An 18,423-nucleotide genomic window follows, 5' to 3' on the forward strand; every position below is an offset into this window, starting at 1 on the left:
ACGGTCACAGTGATCTTTCGATGATGCAAGCATGGTTTTAGTGCAGGCTCACCAGGAAAGCTATTGATCGGATATCCATGGGAATCCGAAACCTTGGAAGTCAGTTTGTGTAACCAAAGCCAATCCAAGGATGCAACATTATCCCATGATTAAAATAAACGAAACTGTATCCTCGAGGGCAAACCCACAAACGTTGGCCGTACAACGTGAGCAAACGCACACATACTCGGTAAGGTGCAAAGTCACAAAACTGCAACCAACCAAAGGCCTACCATGCTCATCTCACCAAAAGTTTCTCCAAACTACCTCCACCCCAAACCATCAAGCCACCTACGATGGGTAGGTGCCTGGCATATCTATGTGTAATTGCCTGGCATATCTATGTTCCAGACCATGGCATATTCTGATCTTTATCTATAAGTTAAGAGACACGTATAGAAGGTTAGGAAATGTTAGCAATGAATCTACTGCGAATTTCTGATGGTACAAATAAATGATTGCGCCGCTCCATCTACAGCGTGCCCTCTCACCCAGGTTCTCAAGTGCTGGGTAAAGACCCCTCATGGACTTTTTAAAGCCAATTGTGGCCATGTCCAGGAGGGCATAGGTCTAAGAGATCTTAAATGCTAGGTGACCCCTCTTTGATCTTTGCTGAGATACAGGGGGTTTGGGGGGCAGGGGGATCACCACCAGTCTCACATTTACTATCGAAATAATCTCTGGGCAATGTGAGTTGTTCCAAACACTGATGTTGCCGAAGGTTTCCCAGCACAGTTCATCAAATAATCTACCCAGCGCCTGAGTGCCATATTAATCTGTGAGCTCAGCCGCCATGCCCTTCCCCATTGCAGCATCCATGCTTATCATTGTGCTGTATTGCCTTCCTCTTCATCACCTGATGTATGATTCAGCCAATGAAGCAGCAGTCACGTGACTAACCCATCCAAACCCCACCAGACCTAGCACACAATTAACCGGGCGGTCAATCACAACTCCGGGATGTGTCCACCAATCCAACCACTATTGACAAGTGATCTATGTCCAAGCCAATGACGGATCTAGTCAATCAATCAAACACACATGCTGATTACCCCAAACCTCACCATGTCAGAGAAGCAGTTTAATGATCCGTGCTCATAAACCATCAAATGCCAATCAACCAATCCCCAATAATTGCCTTCCACGGTCAGCAGCCACCCAATCAAAAGCGGCCATTGCCCGTGCAGCACAGGATCCTCTCCTGGTGCGCTTCTCTTGATTCCCTCAGTGTCGCGTAATTGCCAGCCACCAATCACAATCTGCAATGACCAGATCTCATCGAATCCAAATGTTTGCATGGTCTTGATTGCATGCCTACTGCCAGCTAAGAGGCCCATCTGCCAGCAACTGGTCAGTGCCACTGGGGGTGGGAAAGAAGAGGGTGGAGTAATTTGGTAGAGGAAGTACTTGCCCAGCGGTGTGATGTATGAGGTCAACTGGTGGGTGCTGTATAATGACACTGGACTTCCATTGCGAGTGCCATGCAGCGGCAAGCTTTCACAATCAGTCCTCCTCAATGGATTCCACAGGGACAGGCGTGTACTTGCATGAGGCTTCCATATGGAGCAGCATGAAGTTATTGTAACCGCTGGCTTCCATGGTTAGCTCCCCAAAGGTCTCCCTTGGAGAACCTGGTGCGGTAACTAGGACGTTCATGGTAAGTGCCCTGCGGAGTGAATGTCGGTGGCAGTGGGCTCCCACGGTGGGTGTCATGACTTGACCATGGACTTTCTTGGTGATCGTCAGGCAGCCTCCATAGTGAAGGGTGTGCAGTGGTCACGTTGCTCCATGGTGAGTGCCATGCACATGTAAAAGGCTTTCAAGGTGAGTGTTGTGCAGCGGCCAAGGGTTTCATGCAAATGACCCTGCAGTGATAGGGGGCACTGTACAGCGATCACGAGCGTCCATGTTGGGTACCGTGCAAACAAAGGGCTTCCAAGGTGAGTGCAATGCAGTGACCCGTGTTTTCATGGCCGGTGCCCCTGCAGGGACAGCGAGTACTCTGGCGTGATCAAGGGTTTCATGTAGAGTGCTTGCAGTGACAAAGGACTGCCATGATGACAGTTGTGCAGTGACAATGGGCTTTCATAGTGTGTGCTGTGCAGTGATTAATGGCTGTTATGATGAGTGCTGTGCAGACACTAAGGGCGTGTACAGCAACACAGGACTAACGTGGGGAGTGTTGTGCAAAGACACTGGGCTTTCATGGTGAGTGTCATGAGTGACAGGGCCGATTGTCCGTGCCATGCAGTGATAAAGGGCCTGAATTTAGGGTGGCATGCAGAGATGGTGGGGGGATTATTGCATTCACTGAGAGGCATGCTTCTGCGCTAACAGGGATTTTGGGGTAAGTGCCTTACAACTTTTTTGGGGTGGAGTGAAGCAGTTTCATAATTTACTACACTCGTTTTAGCCAGTGATGCTAAGCAAATATGCTTTCAAATGCGTTATTTGCCACATATTATCCCATCAACACCCCTTTGACTACTACTCAAACAGTCTGTTCTGAAAAGGAACCATTTGTAGGGTGTGGCTGTGGGCCAATTTGTCATTGGTGCCTGGACTAAATCTATATCCCAGTCAGACGCTGGAGGGGGGAGTAGACCTTCTGTAAGAGAGGGTTCTCGAGTATTAAAACTGAGTGGTTTAATAATAGGAGGCTTGCAATGAAAAGGGATCTCCGATAGGTGGCGCAGTATCAGGGTTATAGTTTGTAAGTGAGCTGAAGTGCCAGTGGTGTTCCATAATGAGGAGAATCTGTGCATAGGACTCACTGGTAAGTGGCTCACCATGTCATGAGTTCCCGGGGAGTGCCTTGCAGTGCATTTCCCTGGGGAATGGAATGCAGTAACATTATCTCCCTGGGGAGTGGAACGCACTGACATTGTTTCCCTGGGAGTGTAATGCAGTAACATTATTGCCATGGGGAGTGTAATGCAGTGCATTAGTTCCCTGGGGAATAGAATGCACTGCATGATACAACTGGGGAGTGGAACGCAGTGACATTATTTACCTGGGTAGTGGCATGCAGTGCATTATTTCCTGGGGAGTGTAACGCAGTGAAATTATTGCCCTGGGCAGTGGAATGCAGTGAAAACTTTATCTGGGGAGTGGAATGCAGTCACATTATTTCCCTGGGGAGTGGAACACAGTCCAATTATTGCCCTGGGCAGTAGAATGCAGTCCAGTATTTCCCTGGGGAGTGGAGTGGAGTGCAGTGACATAATTTCCCTGGGGAATGGAATGCATTGGCAATATTTCCGTGGGGAGTGGAATGCAGCGACATTATTTCCATGGGGAGTGAAATGCAGTGGAATGTTTTTTCCCTGGGGAGTGGAATGCAGTGACATTATTTCCCTGGGGAGTGGAATATAGTGACTTTACTTCCCTGAAGAGTGGAATGCAGTGACATTATTCCCCTGGGATTGGAATGCAGTGACATTACTTCCCTGGATAGTGTAATGCAGTGATAGTATTTCCCTGTGGAATGGAATGCATGGTAAGACTAATCTCTGGTAAGTGTAATGCATGGATGAAGATTCGAGGCCATAGCCCTATTGAAAGATGAAGATTCCATGAAACCTGAGGTGCATTGATGGAGTTCCCCCCTAAGTGACAGGAAGTGACATGTTTCCTGGTACGTGTCATGGAGACACTGGGGTACGGTAAGGGGCATTCTGTGACAGAGGCATACACGTTTCTGCGAGGCTGATGTCCTGTGTGTAGACAGACACACACACACACATAACCACTTTCTATGCTGTACCTGTCCCACAAAGGTGCATGTCTTCTACTTTGATGCCTAAGTCCTACACCATGTTGTCTGCAGTTGGGCGTGCTCCCTGCCACTTCGCCGGACTTCTTTCCAATCACAGGCCCATGTTCCGTGCCATTCTTCACCTGCCTTTGTCCCTGCATTGGGAGCATGATGTCTAACATGATGCACCTTCCCCACGTGTAGTCAAGGGTGCATGCGATGTGCTGCCCTGCACCGGTCCTAGATACAGAGAGCAGCAGGTTCGCTGCACCACTCCTGCAGCAGCTCACATGCACTTGCCCTATGTCGCACACCTGGCATCCCGTGTTGCATTGCACCTGCCCTATATGTACATCCGAATGTATGCACCCTGCTCTGCGGCATCTGTCTTCAATATCCCCAGAGCGTGCTGTATTCTGTGCTACACCTCCAGATTTTCACGCACAAGTGTGTATTCCTTGCCACCGTGCACTTGCCCCGCATGGTCACATAGTTGCATGGGAACATTGAGCTCTATACACACTCACACACAGCCCTGCATACACAGAAATGCAAGCCGCGTTCTTCTTGGATGTGCAGCTACCCACACCCGGGTGCATTTCTATTCCATGCACCATGTGTACCTGTCCTATATGGACACACTGTGCTGCATGAGCCCTTCTCCTTTGCTCTTGGCCTAGCTACACAAACTGGGGAATGCTGCCCGCTGTGTTGTGCACTGTCCTGCGTGCACACTGGGGCGCGTGCTTCTACTGAGCATGCACATCTCACTTACATGTGCATGTCCCATTCTGCCCTGCGGATGGCTGAAATGCAAATACAGGCTCTTGGTTCCTGACTCACTACACCTGTCTGATGCGCACACTGACGCAAGCACCATTCCTCCATGCTCACACGGTTCTGTGGGTCACCTATATTACAGACACTTGCTACAATTGACAGATCTGCCCATACAGATGGATGCTTGATTTCATAGTGCACTGGTGCTATATGTGCACACCCCCTGCAGTGGCGCCCCCGCTCTGGAGTAGAGGGACTGACTTCCAACGAGAGGTTACTGGTCTCAAATGAAGGAGGACTCAGTGCTTAATGTGTGGGGGTGTTTGCCAGGGCTCAGCCCTGTCACTTATTTCTGAGCTCCCACACTTATTGTCTCTGACTCAGTTTGATTATGAAGTGCTGATAGTCAGAGCATCCGTGAACCCCAATGAGCAGATGCGAGCTGTAGTTTAATCACACATGTGGGAGCAGCTGTGGGTGGTGGCAGCAATGGTGGGGAGCGGCCCACCCACAGTGTCACTGGCTTGCTAGAAACAATTTGGCCATGGCGCTTCTTTTCTGGCAAATTAAACACTGGGAGGCCTGGAGCACCTAGGAACGTTCTCACCAGCTGTCTCTTGCTCTCTTTTGCAGGTAGAACGTGAGTTTGAAGATGATATGACCGCTTCAGAGGTGAGTACTTCTCATGACTTGCACAGCTCAGTTGGCTTCTGTCACTAGCACATCATTGCCGCCACTGAAGCCTAATGCAACAGGTGTGCGCACCACAGAACCCTCTCCCACTCGGAATCCATTCCTCTCTGGCCTGATGTTGGCGGGGTTCCAGTTTTTTTGTATGTTGAGTGTGGCTGAATGCAGAGGTCGTGATTCTTAGGTTTTTGCTGATTTGGGTAGATTCCCTGCCCACTGTTTGCAGTGCTGGGCACCACTGAGTGTCTGGAGTGGGCAAACCTGAGGAGCAGAACGAGCGAGATCAACGGCACAGTGTGCGCACGCAGCTGGATTGACTACATATATCATGGCCCATGAGATAGATTGAGGAATTAAGCACTCGCCTTCGACATCCATGGCCAACTCAGCACTTTATCCTTCCAAGGCCAATACATTCAATACCTTTAAATTAGGCAATAATGCTTTTATTACAGCGCTCAGAAGCGAGTGGAATCTGGCAGGGAGTGGTGTACCATTAAACGCACTATACATCTTTACACTGATATTCACTGATGCAAAGAGCTAGCATTCAGGGAGCTCTCTAAAGTGGGGATTACTAGCTTCAGATCCGAGGCTGGTGATTGGAGAGTCTCCTACTTGGCCACCCAATCCCGAGATCGGATCCGGGCTGCAGATGACCGCCATTGGTGAGATAGTGAGTAGGCGTGGCTGCATGCTGGGGTCCAATGGGGGCGTGGTAGGTTGTGTAGGACTTTGCCATCATGGCAACATACTTTGAGTCTGATTTATGTGCCCTGGAATTTGGTGGAAGGCATGAGATGATGGGGGTCACAGGGTCTTGTTTACAAAGGCCACAGGCACAGTTAATGGTGGCGGATTGTGTTCTCTGTAGGATATGCAATATGTTACATTGTAATGTGTGTCCTTAAGCAGCTGACCTTATGCTTTTTTCATGATCTGTCAGAAAACAATGGTGGTAGAGGTTGTGCTTTGGGAGGAGCCGAGTGTGAAATAATGATTCATTCACAGCTGTGTTGATTGGCAGATCTGAAGGAACTGGACGCGTGCGGTGGATATGTTTCTTGAGACTTCTGCAGGAGAACCCGTGTTGGTTTTGGGTGGTGTTTCGGGAGGCATGTGGCTTGCAATGCGTTGGTTGCGGTGTTGACCTATGTTGTTTGGCTGTTCAGGTTCTGTGTGAGATGTGGCATTTGGTTAGTGTGTGAGGTTTGAAGATCAGAGGTGGTTAGAGTTATCTTGGGGTAAGAACAGATGGCGGTTGAAAGATAAGGAAAGTGGACTAGAGCACTGACGTAAAGGGAAAGTGGCTTAAAGCTCGGGTGAAAAGAAATGACGGAGAGGTATTGTGGCAGAATGCCACCTGCGACGAGGGAACACTAGCCGGAGCTTTGTTTTTTCTAATCCAAAATGATGCTTGTAATTCCGTCTCTGAAAGTGAGCTCTGCTAATCAGGCCTCCCTTTCATAAATGCTCCAATGCTAAAAATGATCGCGTGCACGTCATCTCCTTGTTGAGGCCTGTGTAGCATGCGCATTCCCTAGAAACGGCAGCCGAAACGAAATCCCTCATTAACTGCACAAGGATGACAATTTAAAAAAAACGTTCCAGCGGATTTGCTCACTTGCAAAGTGGAAATCTGATTTTTCCCACCAAAATCTGCCACACGAATTTCAGCACCTGCAAATTGAAGGGAACATGTCTGACTACTCCGGGAAGGTGCCCTCCAAAGGATGTCTTGCTGACATGGACATTCTCGGAGCCAGCATTCACTCTGCACACATCAGCATTCCCGGTCGCATTCATAGTAGTCAGCGGGACACGAACCAAGACCCAATACTGAATGGTTTGAGGAATTAATAAATCAGTCACCTAGAGTGGATTCCACTGGGCTATAATGTTCAGCGGTCTGTGGCAGGAACTGGAATTCCTGAGCCTGCAGTGGTCAGAATAGGAATGTATAGTAATACATACTTGCCGACATGACCTGTTATAATCTATAGGTTCTAATCCAGTTCTGTTTTTTTCTTTGCATTCTAGGATGTGTAGTCTGAGTTTTCCAATGGGAAAGGTGGAACTACAAGTCCCAGAATGCATAAAAAAAGAACAGGACTTGATGAGCACTTAAAAGATTGGAATGTTATGATGTTATGTTATATGGATTTATAAAGCGCAACATACGCCAGAGGCATCTTGGCGCTGGAGGGTAACAAGAGTGAGGCAAGATGTTTAGAAGAGAAGAGTCTTCAGAGCACGTCTGAAGACCAGATGGTTAGCAGTAGCACGAAGAGCCAAAGGAAGTTGGTTCCATGCTTTGGCTGCTGCCACCGAAAAGGCACGGCTGCCAATTCGGGCACATTTAAAGCGAGGAACCAGAAGTAGTAGCGCAGTCTGTGAGTGCAAGGAGCGAGCAGGCACATAGTGAACACATTTCTCTTGCAGGTACTTCGCTCCCACCTTATAAAAGGCAGGGTTAACCAAGCACATGGATTTAAATAAGATCCGTTGTTCAATAGGGAGCCAGTGCAGTTGTTTCAGAAGTGGGGCATTATGAGAGCATGATGGAGGGCGCAGTATTGCTCGAGCTGCTGTGTTTTGTAGCATTTGGATACGATTGAGTAGATAGTGTGGTTGGCCGTAGTACAATGAGTTAGTAATCCATTGTACTAAGAACCAGCGCACCTACCACCGGGGCATGAAGATGACCAGGAATGAAGGGAAGAACCTTCCTAAAAGTCTGCAGTTTGAAGTGGACGGCTTTATAGACTGCGCCCACCTGCTCAGTCATCATCAGTGAAGATGAGAAATTAACCCCCAGATTTCTCACAGTGAGAGAAGGTAAGGGAAATGGGCCAAGAGAGCTGGGCCAGAAATCTGGGGTGCAGTAGTTGAGGGGGCTGTTTGTCCCGACCACCACAACCTCTGTTTTACTGCCATTGAGCTTGAGCGAGTGGGTTGCCTTCAAGGCTCTTTAAGGCAGTTCCTGAACCGGGCCGCAGTGTCAGGACGGGTAAGATCCGGGCGTACCAGGATCTGTTTGTCATCTGCGTATGAGTAGAACCGAAAACTGTGAATAGAATGAGAAGAAGAAGAGGACAGATGTAAATATTCAAAAGAATAGGGATAGAGCAGACCCTTGTGTCACTCCACAGCACAGTGTGAAAGACTCTGAGCAGAAGGGAGGCAGGAAAACAGATTGAGGTAAAAAAATCTGCGAACCAGCTCTGCACCTGACCCCCCCCAAGCCAGCGTCCGACAAACAGGATATCAGTATGGAATGATCAACTTGGTTGAATGCAGCTGAGCGGTCAAGTAAGAGCAAGGCTCCCACACCGCCCTGATCAACTAGGTCGGTAAGGTCATCCAAAACTGATTTGAGGACTGATTCAGTGCCTCTCCCGGGCGAAATCCCGACTGGAATGTATCAAAATAGCCTAAGGATTCCATGAAGGATGACAAGAGGGGAGAGACCAACGCCTCCAGAGTTTTTATTAGAGACGGAAGAAGGGATATGGGTCGAAAGTTAGCCAGGACGGCAGGGTCCAGAGAGGGATTCTTCAGAAGTGGAAGGCAGCGAGCATGTTTCAGGGGCCTTGGTATCAGCCCCTCTTGAAAAGATACATTAATAGCCGTTGTAATCTCAGTAATGATATCAGTAGAGATGGCTTTGAGCGCGACAAGCGGAATGGCATCAGCTGGAGAGGCCGATTTAAGGCCATGGATAGCTTTCAGAGCATTCTGCTCAGAGACCTCATGAAAAGAGGTCCATGACACACCAGAAACAGGAAGATCAGGGAGAGATTGCTTATTAGCACTGGCATCCAAGTTAGCTTTGATGTCTTCGCATATGGCTGCAATTTTGGAATGGAAAAAGGAGGAAAGAGAGTCGCACAGAGCTTGAGAGGGCTCGATCAAAGGCCCTGACTTGGTTGGAGTCGAGAGAGACTGCACTAACTCAAAAAGCGCCTTAGGCTTATTGACAGCATCCTCAATCTTAACGCCAAAATAGATTTTTTTTTGCGGCTAAAATTGCTTTTTGGTAAGTTGTTAGTGTGCATCAAAAAACTGCTCTAGTATCATTCGTATAACTGACTGTTCATGTACATGGTTACCTGGCCTCCCTTTCAGATTTCTGGCCCAGGCCCCGTCAATTGCCCACCTGCACTGCCTCCCTGGCAACCCCTGCAATTGGGGACCATTTTTCTGTATCCCTTCAGTCCCCCTACCAGCACTTATGTCTGCACTTCCTTGCACTTGCCACTAGCTGGCTGTTTTATTTGTCTTATTTATCTTATTCCGCTTTCCAATGTACTGCACTTTCCCCTATCCCTTCCCCCCATGCACTTCTCCTTCCCCCCCTTCCCATGCACTTGCGCGATCTGAATGACACCTGGCCTAGTAGGATCGTTGTCTGTCCTCCCTTTGCCCCCCCTTGCCTTGTCGCGCCTGTGTATAGGCGCGTTATAAACGCCATATCATATCACGCCATATCATTCAGCCTGATGACAGCTAAGTTTTAGTGCTGTGAGCTCATCCAAAAACCAAGATTCGGACACATGGACTCTTTCTTTGCCGAGCTTGGCCGGCGCTAGCAGGTCAGCTACAGCTAGAAAGGACGTGCTCAAAGTCTGCAAGATACAAGAGTTCTGGAGGGCGCAGTGGGAAAGAAGAGAAGCAGATAGTGTGGGAAAATCCACCTTACGCCAGTTCCTTTTCAACGTGGGCAGCTTGAGGGGGCGCCAGGTGGGGCCTGGAAGAACAGCAGTGAAGGATCAAAAAGTGGTCAGACCAGAGCGCAGGGCGGGAGGAAGTGATAGCGATGAGTGACTTGGGCGCACAGATGAAATCAAGTGTATTGCCCAACTGATGAGTGGACTCGTGAATTAATAAAGGAAGATTAAGATCCATGATTAAAGAGAGAAAGTGTTCAGCCTGTCTAGCAGAAGAGAAGTTGGCAGGCAAATTGAAGTCCCCTAAAACCCATGGATTAGGATGGTTAACTTGGAGAGCCGATACCAGGTCAGGAAAGTCAGTATAAAATGTAGCATCAACCCCAGAGGGCGATATATCAGCAGAACAGTAAGTGTCGTCATAGCCGATATGGATATGGTGGCAAGAAGACATGTCATCTTCAGTGAATGTGCTGGTACTAGATAGGAGACTTTAAAGGAATCTTTATATATAATTCCCACACCACCGCCCAGATGTATAGAAGGGCGGTCAACATGAGCAAAGCTATAGTTGTTTGGGAGGGCTTGCACAATTGAAGGGCCGGACGAGCCTATGAGCCAGGTCTCAGTAAGAAACACTAGGTCTCGCTGACTCGTAGTTATATAATCATAACAATCGGAAGTATGTACGACCAAAGAGCGTATATTTAGCCGGCCACCATGAAGCAGGGATATGCTAGGAGTGAGGGCAGCACTTTGTTTACTATTGATATTAGGCGTGGCAGGTACAGTATGACTTTTAAGAAAGCCAGGGGCCCAAATTGTTTCAGATGGCGCCAAGAAAATAAGTACATGGCGGTCTAGATGATCCGGGTGTCCTCCTAGCACGCCCCTGGCATGGACGGACATGGACGGGCTTGCCTTTAGTGCGCCTTCGGTGCACTGACCGTGTGCCCGCTGCGCCCGACCACTGCGCGAGGGAATCCCACAGCACATTTAACAGACCGTAGGGGATCGGGAAGTGAGGTAGAGGACCGCCCACTTCAGGAAGTAAAAAGAGGACTAAGCCGAGAGTGCAGCGTCCGATTCAATAAAATGACAAATAGCAACAGTCACATGCAGTACAACAAACGTTATTAGCAGAATGCTTCAAAGGCACTAACGAGTTGCAGGCAGTTTAAAATGCTAGTCAAGACTTTAAAGTGGCAGCCCAGTGGGGAAGACTTACCTTAACCCAATGGGTCATGCTGGCAAGTATGCTGTAGCCAGTAGGTTTTTAGTGGTCCTTGCTGTATGGTCTGGAGTAGGATATAGAGCAATTGGTTGGTTTGAAAATGTGGATTGTCGTAGTCGGAGAACGGTATGCCCTTGTGCAAAATACGCAAGTTGCGTGTCTGTGGATTTTATGAGCTGGTGGGAGAATGTGGTGCATGATGGGGAGCGCTTGGTTCTGCCCCCACCGTGGTTCTCTGTGCCAGGAGAGACTCTCATGGAATGTTGGGATAAGCTTCTTCAGTGTGGGCAGAATGGTGGGTGTCTTGGCTAAGTAGCCATTGGTAGAGCTGGTGGATTGCCTGGTTCTACTTTGAGGCATGTTTGAGAACTTCTTGGCTCTGTGGCAGGAATGGGAGCCCATGTGGCTGTTGGGGAGCCTCAGTTCGCTTTGATACACAATGGACAACTTCTAGTTCTGTGTAATGAACAGCGCTCTTGTGTTCATTTCGCAAATTTCTCATAGCACCACCTGGGTACTACTATTATACGGTGGGAATAGCCAGGCATATGCAGGTTCCTCCAGGAGGAGAAGGGGACACAGTATGAGAGTCAGAAGGTCAATGTTTGGCCAGCAATGGAGGTAAAGAGATCTTGGGAAATAAAACAAATAAGAAGCTGAGAGAGACCAACAGAAGAAAAGAAAAAGAGATAAGTCATAGATGGTATAAAAAGGGACAAGAAATAGGCCAGAAATAGAGAAGGGGAACATAAATTGCAAACTGGATCAGGAAGAATGAAAGATTTGGAAGGTTAGAGACAAGATATGGAAGACCATGGATGAAAGACCTTGCGTCTCCGTCACAAGCCAAGGAAGGAGCTTGATAGCCCACGAAGGCTAGCCGAACATGGCCAAGAACTACCCAGAGGTGGTACAGGATGTGAGCCACCTGGTTCGCCTCTCGCTCCATGGCCCTTCCTATTTCTTAGAGGAGCAATAACACAAAGGGCCTCATTACGAGTTTTGAGGTAGCCATGGTGCTATTAGCAACTAGAGTGCAGTCCAGGAGAAATTCTGCATAGCAGTGCCATGCAATTGAAAAGACGGAGACATTGAAGCAAAGGGACTTACCAATGCCAGAGGGCCACAGAGAACAACCAAAAGTGAAAGGCCTATGACGGGGAAAGAGTGAGGCCGAATGGGAGAGCAGCAAGCCTGAGGAGAGGTGGAAGGACGTTTGTTACAGCAGGTGCACCGGCGAAAGGACTATCCTGCAATAACAGGTCACCAGCAGCCTTCACATGCCTCTGGCCTATATCATTTAGCTTTGGGCTTTGAAGGCTGATACCTGCCTGGAGGATATGTTGAGGCCATTTTATATGCAACTGCTGTAGAGTTTGTGTGATACTCTTTTCCTCCTGAGAGGGGAGTTGTATTCCTTCCAAACTGGGAGGGGCGTTATATGGCTCACAAAGTGGGAGAGGCACCACATCCCTTGCAGGGTCAGAGGGGTACTTTATCCCTTGCAGGGTGAGAAGAGTACTATATCCCTTACGCTGCAAGAGTGCTACTGTACCTTTTTATAGGACAATGGTGGTCCCAATTGAATATAGTGATTGTGAATTATTGGTTTCCAGCTGATGATCATTCTCATTAATCCTATGAACATTTTCGTTTTTCTAAATATTTATTGTATGAACTGTCAGATTTTCATACAATATCATTTTTTTCTCATTTTATTTAAATATTTCTCATGGAGTGATGAGAAGACCATGGGCATCATTACGAGGTGGGCGGAATGGGTTTACCAGCACTGGTAATAGTGCCGGTAAACCCATTCCGCCCTATTACGAGGTTCCCTCGCGGGACCCGCATAGAATGTCTGGTCAGACCAGACGTCCTTTGCCGGTCCCGCAAGGGGACCAAGGTGCTACGGGCCCGTTATTAGCTCCATCCCCATCCCCATTCCCATTGTTCTCTATGGGGGCTTGAATGGGAATGGGGAATGGTTTTGTGAATGAGGAATTACCGGGTCCTCCAAGGTTGGAATGACCCAGTAATTCCTCATTCAAAGAACCCAGACACGATTTTGGAGTAACCAATGGCGCTAATAGCACCATGGCTACCTCCAAACGCGTAATGAGGCGCCATATCCCTTATGCAGCGAGTTGGGTGCTATATCCTGGAGACTGGAAACCTTTGGTTAGGGAGGACCTCAGGAGCTCTCTTCTGAGTGGATTATAGGTAGCGGCCAGGCGCTATACCCCTGAATCTATGTTTCAGTGCCAAGAAGCAACTAAGCGCTATATCCTTCAGTTGGTCCTTGAGAACCATGAAGCAGCTCGGCCCTGCATCCTTAAGACTCGATTTGAGATGCCAGAACCAGCTAGCACTGTGTCTTTGACACTGTGTTTGAGAAATAAGTGGCTGGGTGCTGCGCGCTTGATCCCTAAGCACTTGCACCTGTGGAAGACTAGAATTATACTTGCCGTCATCTCCCACGCTTGATCTGGAGGGAGATCCAGGGTGCCTATTCTGGGTAGAATTTCCTATGAAATTTATCTCTAAAGTGGAAACCCCATAGAACAGGTTATTTGAACTGTGTTCGTCCTCGGTAGAGGGGCTCCCACATCTCTGTACATTTTGTAAAACATGGGGTGTTACGCTAAGTAACCTAGGGTAATCCAGATGTGGACTCCTTGCTCACTGTGTCTGAGAGGCTCAGCTTCCCTTCAGTGATTTGGGCCAACAAGGCCGGAACACGTGTCTGGGGTGGCTGAAGGTCTTGTTCAGAGGAGAATTGCCCCACATTTCAGTGCTGGACTGTACAAGTGGGTGGGGCCAGACTGATATGCAAATGCGAATTTCTCTCCTCTGCGAAGGGTGCAGTTTGCTAAAGCATGGGTGTAGACCCTCCTGAGTGGAAGAAATTCCATGGAACAGGTTAATTGCACCTTATTTGTTCTCACTCTAGAGGAGGCTCGCACACCCTTGCTTAGTTTGTAAAACGTGGGGTTTCACCCTAAGTAAACTAGGGTAATCCAGACATGCCCCCCTTGCTCACTGTGTCGAAGAGCGGCTCAACTTCACCTCCATGATTAAGCCGGACAAGGGTGAAACCCGGGTCCGTGGTTGCTGATGGTACTCTTGCTCAGAGGAGAATTGCCTAGCATATCGGTGCTGGACTGCCAAGGTGGGTGGGACCAGAGTGATATGCAAATAGGTTTCTCTGTGAAGGGTACAGTGATCTAAAACGTGGTTATGTGTGGGCTACACCCCATGAAACAGGTTATTTGAACTGTTTTCCTCGGTAGAGGGGTTCGCACACCTTTCTACATATAGTGGGAACTTTCTTATTCATTTTAGCATATTCCCAGGCCAAATGGGCCTATTCTGGCAAGAACATAAAAAGCGTATAAACCTTATCCCTTTTGTCTCATGAGTCTGCTGATATGGGCTTTGTGGAATATTGAGGATGCCATTCTGGGGTGACATCTGGGTGGGTTACAGGGTGCTGAGTTGGAATAGGGCATCATACAGGGAGAATGGAGGCTGTGGCGATGGTAGCAGAGCCAGGGAGGGAAGTGCAGTGGTGTAGCAAGCAAGGCTTCTCTGGAAAAGCCATGTTGAGAACTAGAGCCGGGTCCCAAGGAAGAGAATGGCATGGCAACCAAGGGATAGGGGCAGCGTCAAGAGGCTTTGATTGGATGCAAGAGACTGGAATTGGGACCAAGAGATTGAGGTGGTGACCAGAGGTCGGCGGGGAGTCCAAGGGTTGAGGCAGAGACCAGCTAAACGATTGATGAAAGTGTAAAGAAACTGTATCCTTGGAGGGAACTATAGATTGAGGCGGTGGTAGAGACTGGGAGAAAATCGGATAGGCTGGCTGGCCTACAGCCAGGAGTATATGTTTTGAGTGGCCTGGCCACCTTATAACAATGCAAATAAAAACAGGGGGATGCTGAGGATCTCCGCAGCCGCTCACCTGGAATTGCTGGAAAGTTCTTTAACTATGCAGCTAAATGTGCATTTGAGAGATTTGTTATTGCGCAAGGAAACGTACTGTATCGTCATTTATATCGCGCCATTTCCCCATTTGTATGGCTCAATGCACTTTGTGGTTGGAACACCCTCAGGGACTGAAGTCCAGGTATGGGAAATTCTAAGAGTTACTTTAAGATGCGTGTGTGCATTCTGGTATTCATGCCGCCTCGGATGGAGAGCGCCTGAAGCAAATCGATCCTTTACAATCTACCAGTGCTGTGATCAAAGAGCATTACCCGCTGCAGAAAAAGGTATTGTGTGTGTGCGTATCAACCACAACTGTTGCTCAATGTGAATCATTTCCATCATAGTCTATATGCCAAAAACATATGGAAATCATAATTCCATGTTTGGAAAATATGGCAGTGGGAATGCCTGCACCATTTCAATGCACATCGAAATGATTGTGCACAGGAACAACGTAGCGAGTGGTAGCATTTTGCAGGGTTGTCCAACTCCAAGCTTCGAGGGCTGGATCCATGTAGGGTTTTCAGGACACCCCTCTTTAATATTCATGAGATAAATTTGCATACAATGATTCTAGCACATTTTTTGCTCATGAATATTAATGAGGGATATCCTGAAACCCCGTCAGTTTTCCGGCCTTCGAGGCCTAGAGTTGGACAACCCTGGAACTCACATATGCCTATGCTACTCTGTGACAGGATGGCTACTCCGCTGTAGCATTATCAGCCCCACCGTCTGTGCCACAGAACGCTGTCATTCTGTGGCCCATCAGTCGCTCGGCCACAGAATGGCAAATGCTTGCCCAACGGTTATTTTCACAGGTATTCATGCTAATCAGTTTATTTATTTTTATTAGTGTTTTACGGCTATAAAAACCTTCAATACTGTTTAAATGCTGATGAAAAAGAGTCAAAGAAACTAAAGAAAATTCAAACGCGCATAAAATAGAACTAAAACCATGACACTGCCTTATGTCATGATAATGTTCAAATCAAGCCATTGTCCTTTCCTTCCTTCAGCATTTGCCCAAAATCCTTTGGTTTTCAGATTCTGAACTCCCCGAAGAAACCGTGTGAACGCCTTTACTCAAAGTGTATCTGGTTTGGTCCAATCAAGAGAAGATAATTCAATGTTTCATCCACATCTGATTTGGAAACACTGGAGGGCCTTAATTGGCCTGGAATATTCACATGGGCATCCACTCCCTCAAATGTGCGCAGCTGATTAAGACGAAAACAAAGTATATGGACCAATCGTAGATCGAGACAGATATTCTGCCATGATCGGCTGTCTCTCGCTTTGCCATCCGGCTTATTTTGCATTGTGACTCTGACCCCGATCACGATCCACTCTATTTCCATCAGAATTGAGACTGTTTCCATTTTAGTAAGGGGGTGCACCTGGGTGGTCTACTAGATCGCACACGCACAGTCCGGGAGACATCATTTGGCGCACTGCCTCTTTAATACAGACTTGTCAGTATTAACATTCCCTTTTAAGCAAGGCATAAATGGACCCTTCCTTAGACAGCACTGTCTTGCTATTAAACCTAAGCGCTTTGGTCCTTGCCTTTAATCCCCAGGAGTATAAGCCATGTTCAGCATTGAACGCCTTCAAAGCGCTAGTTTATACCAATCCCTTTATCCTCCAATAGATTGGACCTCGCTTTTTATTTAACCAGCTCAGACTGCCGTATGTCCAGACTTCCACAAATATAAAACAGTTGTGCCCGCTGTAAGGAAGGTATGGTATCAACAGCAGACACAATAGATGCATGTTTCAAAAACCTTTATTTTATATTTCATACGGTTGGAAGGTTTCCTAACTGGCCCTAATTATAGAATGTGAGTAGTCTCGACCATTACAATAACAAACAAGTCCAAGTCAGTCTTGTCAAAATAAAAAGGCCTATAATTTCTCAAATGACAAATGTGTAAAAGTGATATAAAAAGGAAAAATAGTGTCTTAAAAGAAATATCAGAATGACTTGGGTAACAACTCCCTTCCCCACGTTCAGAAGCACAGGGTCTCAAGAGTTTCTTAAAAGGATAGGTGGATGGCGGCACAGTTCTATCAATCTGGCACACTTTTGCTTACTGGTACAATTCAACAGTTCAGGTTTGAGCTTCAAGATTTTGACAGTTCAACAAGTTCTTTAGGCTTTGCCCACTTGCCACAAATGCACAATTCAACTCTTGACGTTTACTTTACCACAATTCAACACAAGGTTCCCTCCGCCGGCTCAAGCCTGTCTTTCTTTCCTCACTTGACTTTTACTTTACCACAGTTGAGCACAGGCTTCCCTCTGCCGGTTGCGAGCCTGTCTTTCTTTTCACAATTTTGTAATCTCACATGGGTCTCCCTCCGCTGGGCTTAAACCCTCTTTTCTCTCTTTGTGCGGGTCCCTTCCCCAAGTTACGTTTCATACAACTTTTCACTGTCAAAGAACTTCGAAACAGCAAGGATTTTACATAGACCTCTGCATGACCACTTTGACCTCTCTTTAAACTGACAATCTTCATCAACTCGCAACATCAATGCTTCTTGATACTTGTACTTTCTTGGAATTATTATTTCTTTACTTTGCCCTCATGGCGTGCTTAAAGTTCATACTTTGCCCTCTTGGCATACTTAAAGTTCATATACATCGGTTTTCACCCAATCAACTTTAATTCAGAATCGCAGTTACTTTCTTGCCTTTGTTTCCCGTGTTATCACAACTTCAAACATTTCACAAGAGACTTTCGAATGTGCAATTCTGCGTCGCAGGACCACTTTGTTACTTTGTAAACTCATCACAATTCAGCAATTGTCTTTTCCATAACTTTTATCTGCACATGCACAACCTTCAACTCTTGTTACAGTTTAATTTGCTTTTAACACAAACCGGGCTTTTGCTTTCTTCGATAACTCACTGGTCATGTTAATTGGGTTTCTTTCTTGAACGCCTTTCATGTAGCAAGCAAATCCTTTTCCAATACTTCCTCTGCTTCTACCCTTCTGTCGTTCACCTGGGTGGGAACGGGCCGCCTGGAAGCACTTTGAACGTATCTTCTTTCTTCTCAATCGGTTTCAGTCTTAGAACGCTTACGACCTTTGGAAAGCATGGAATTCTTGCCTGGCTCTCTCTCATTCTCTGCAATTGCCGATCAGCCCCTTGGCCTTCCAACTTTGATAGCCTGGTTCGCGTCAGCCCTGGAAGAGCTGCTCCTTTTCATACCTAGCCTCCCTCAGAGTGTGCCTGTGCACGCCATCTTTTATCC

At 47.4% G+C, this 18,423-nt stretch overlaps 1 protein-coding gene across 3 annotated transcripts in view; it reads left to right on the plus strand.

Moving 5' to 3' along the window:
• The window catches only part of CLCN2 (chloride voltage-gated channel 2), a 1,173,779-nt gene that overhangs the window by 1,074,019 nt on the left and 81,337 nt on the right, over positions 1–18,423 (plus strand). For all 3 annotated transcript variants that reach the window (XM_069618787.1, XM_069618789.1, XM_069618788.1), the window contains one exon: positions 5,210–5,248. In XM_069618787.1, the coding sequence (XP_069474888.1) occupies positions 5,210–5,248 (39 nt within the window). The remainder of the gene's footprint in view (positions 1–5,209; positions 5,249–18,423) is intronic.

The sequence above is a fragment of the Ambystoma mexicanum genome, chromosome 10 (assembly GCF_040938575.1).
Source record: "Ambystoma mexicanum isolate Mex_15411 chromosome 10, UKY_AmexF1_1, whole genome shotgun sequence".
NCBI lineage: Eukaryota > Metazoa > Chordata > Amphibia > Caudata > Ambystomatidae > Ambystoma > Ambystoma mexicanum.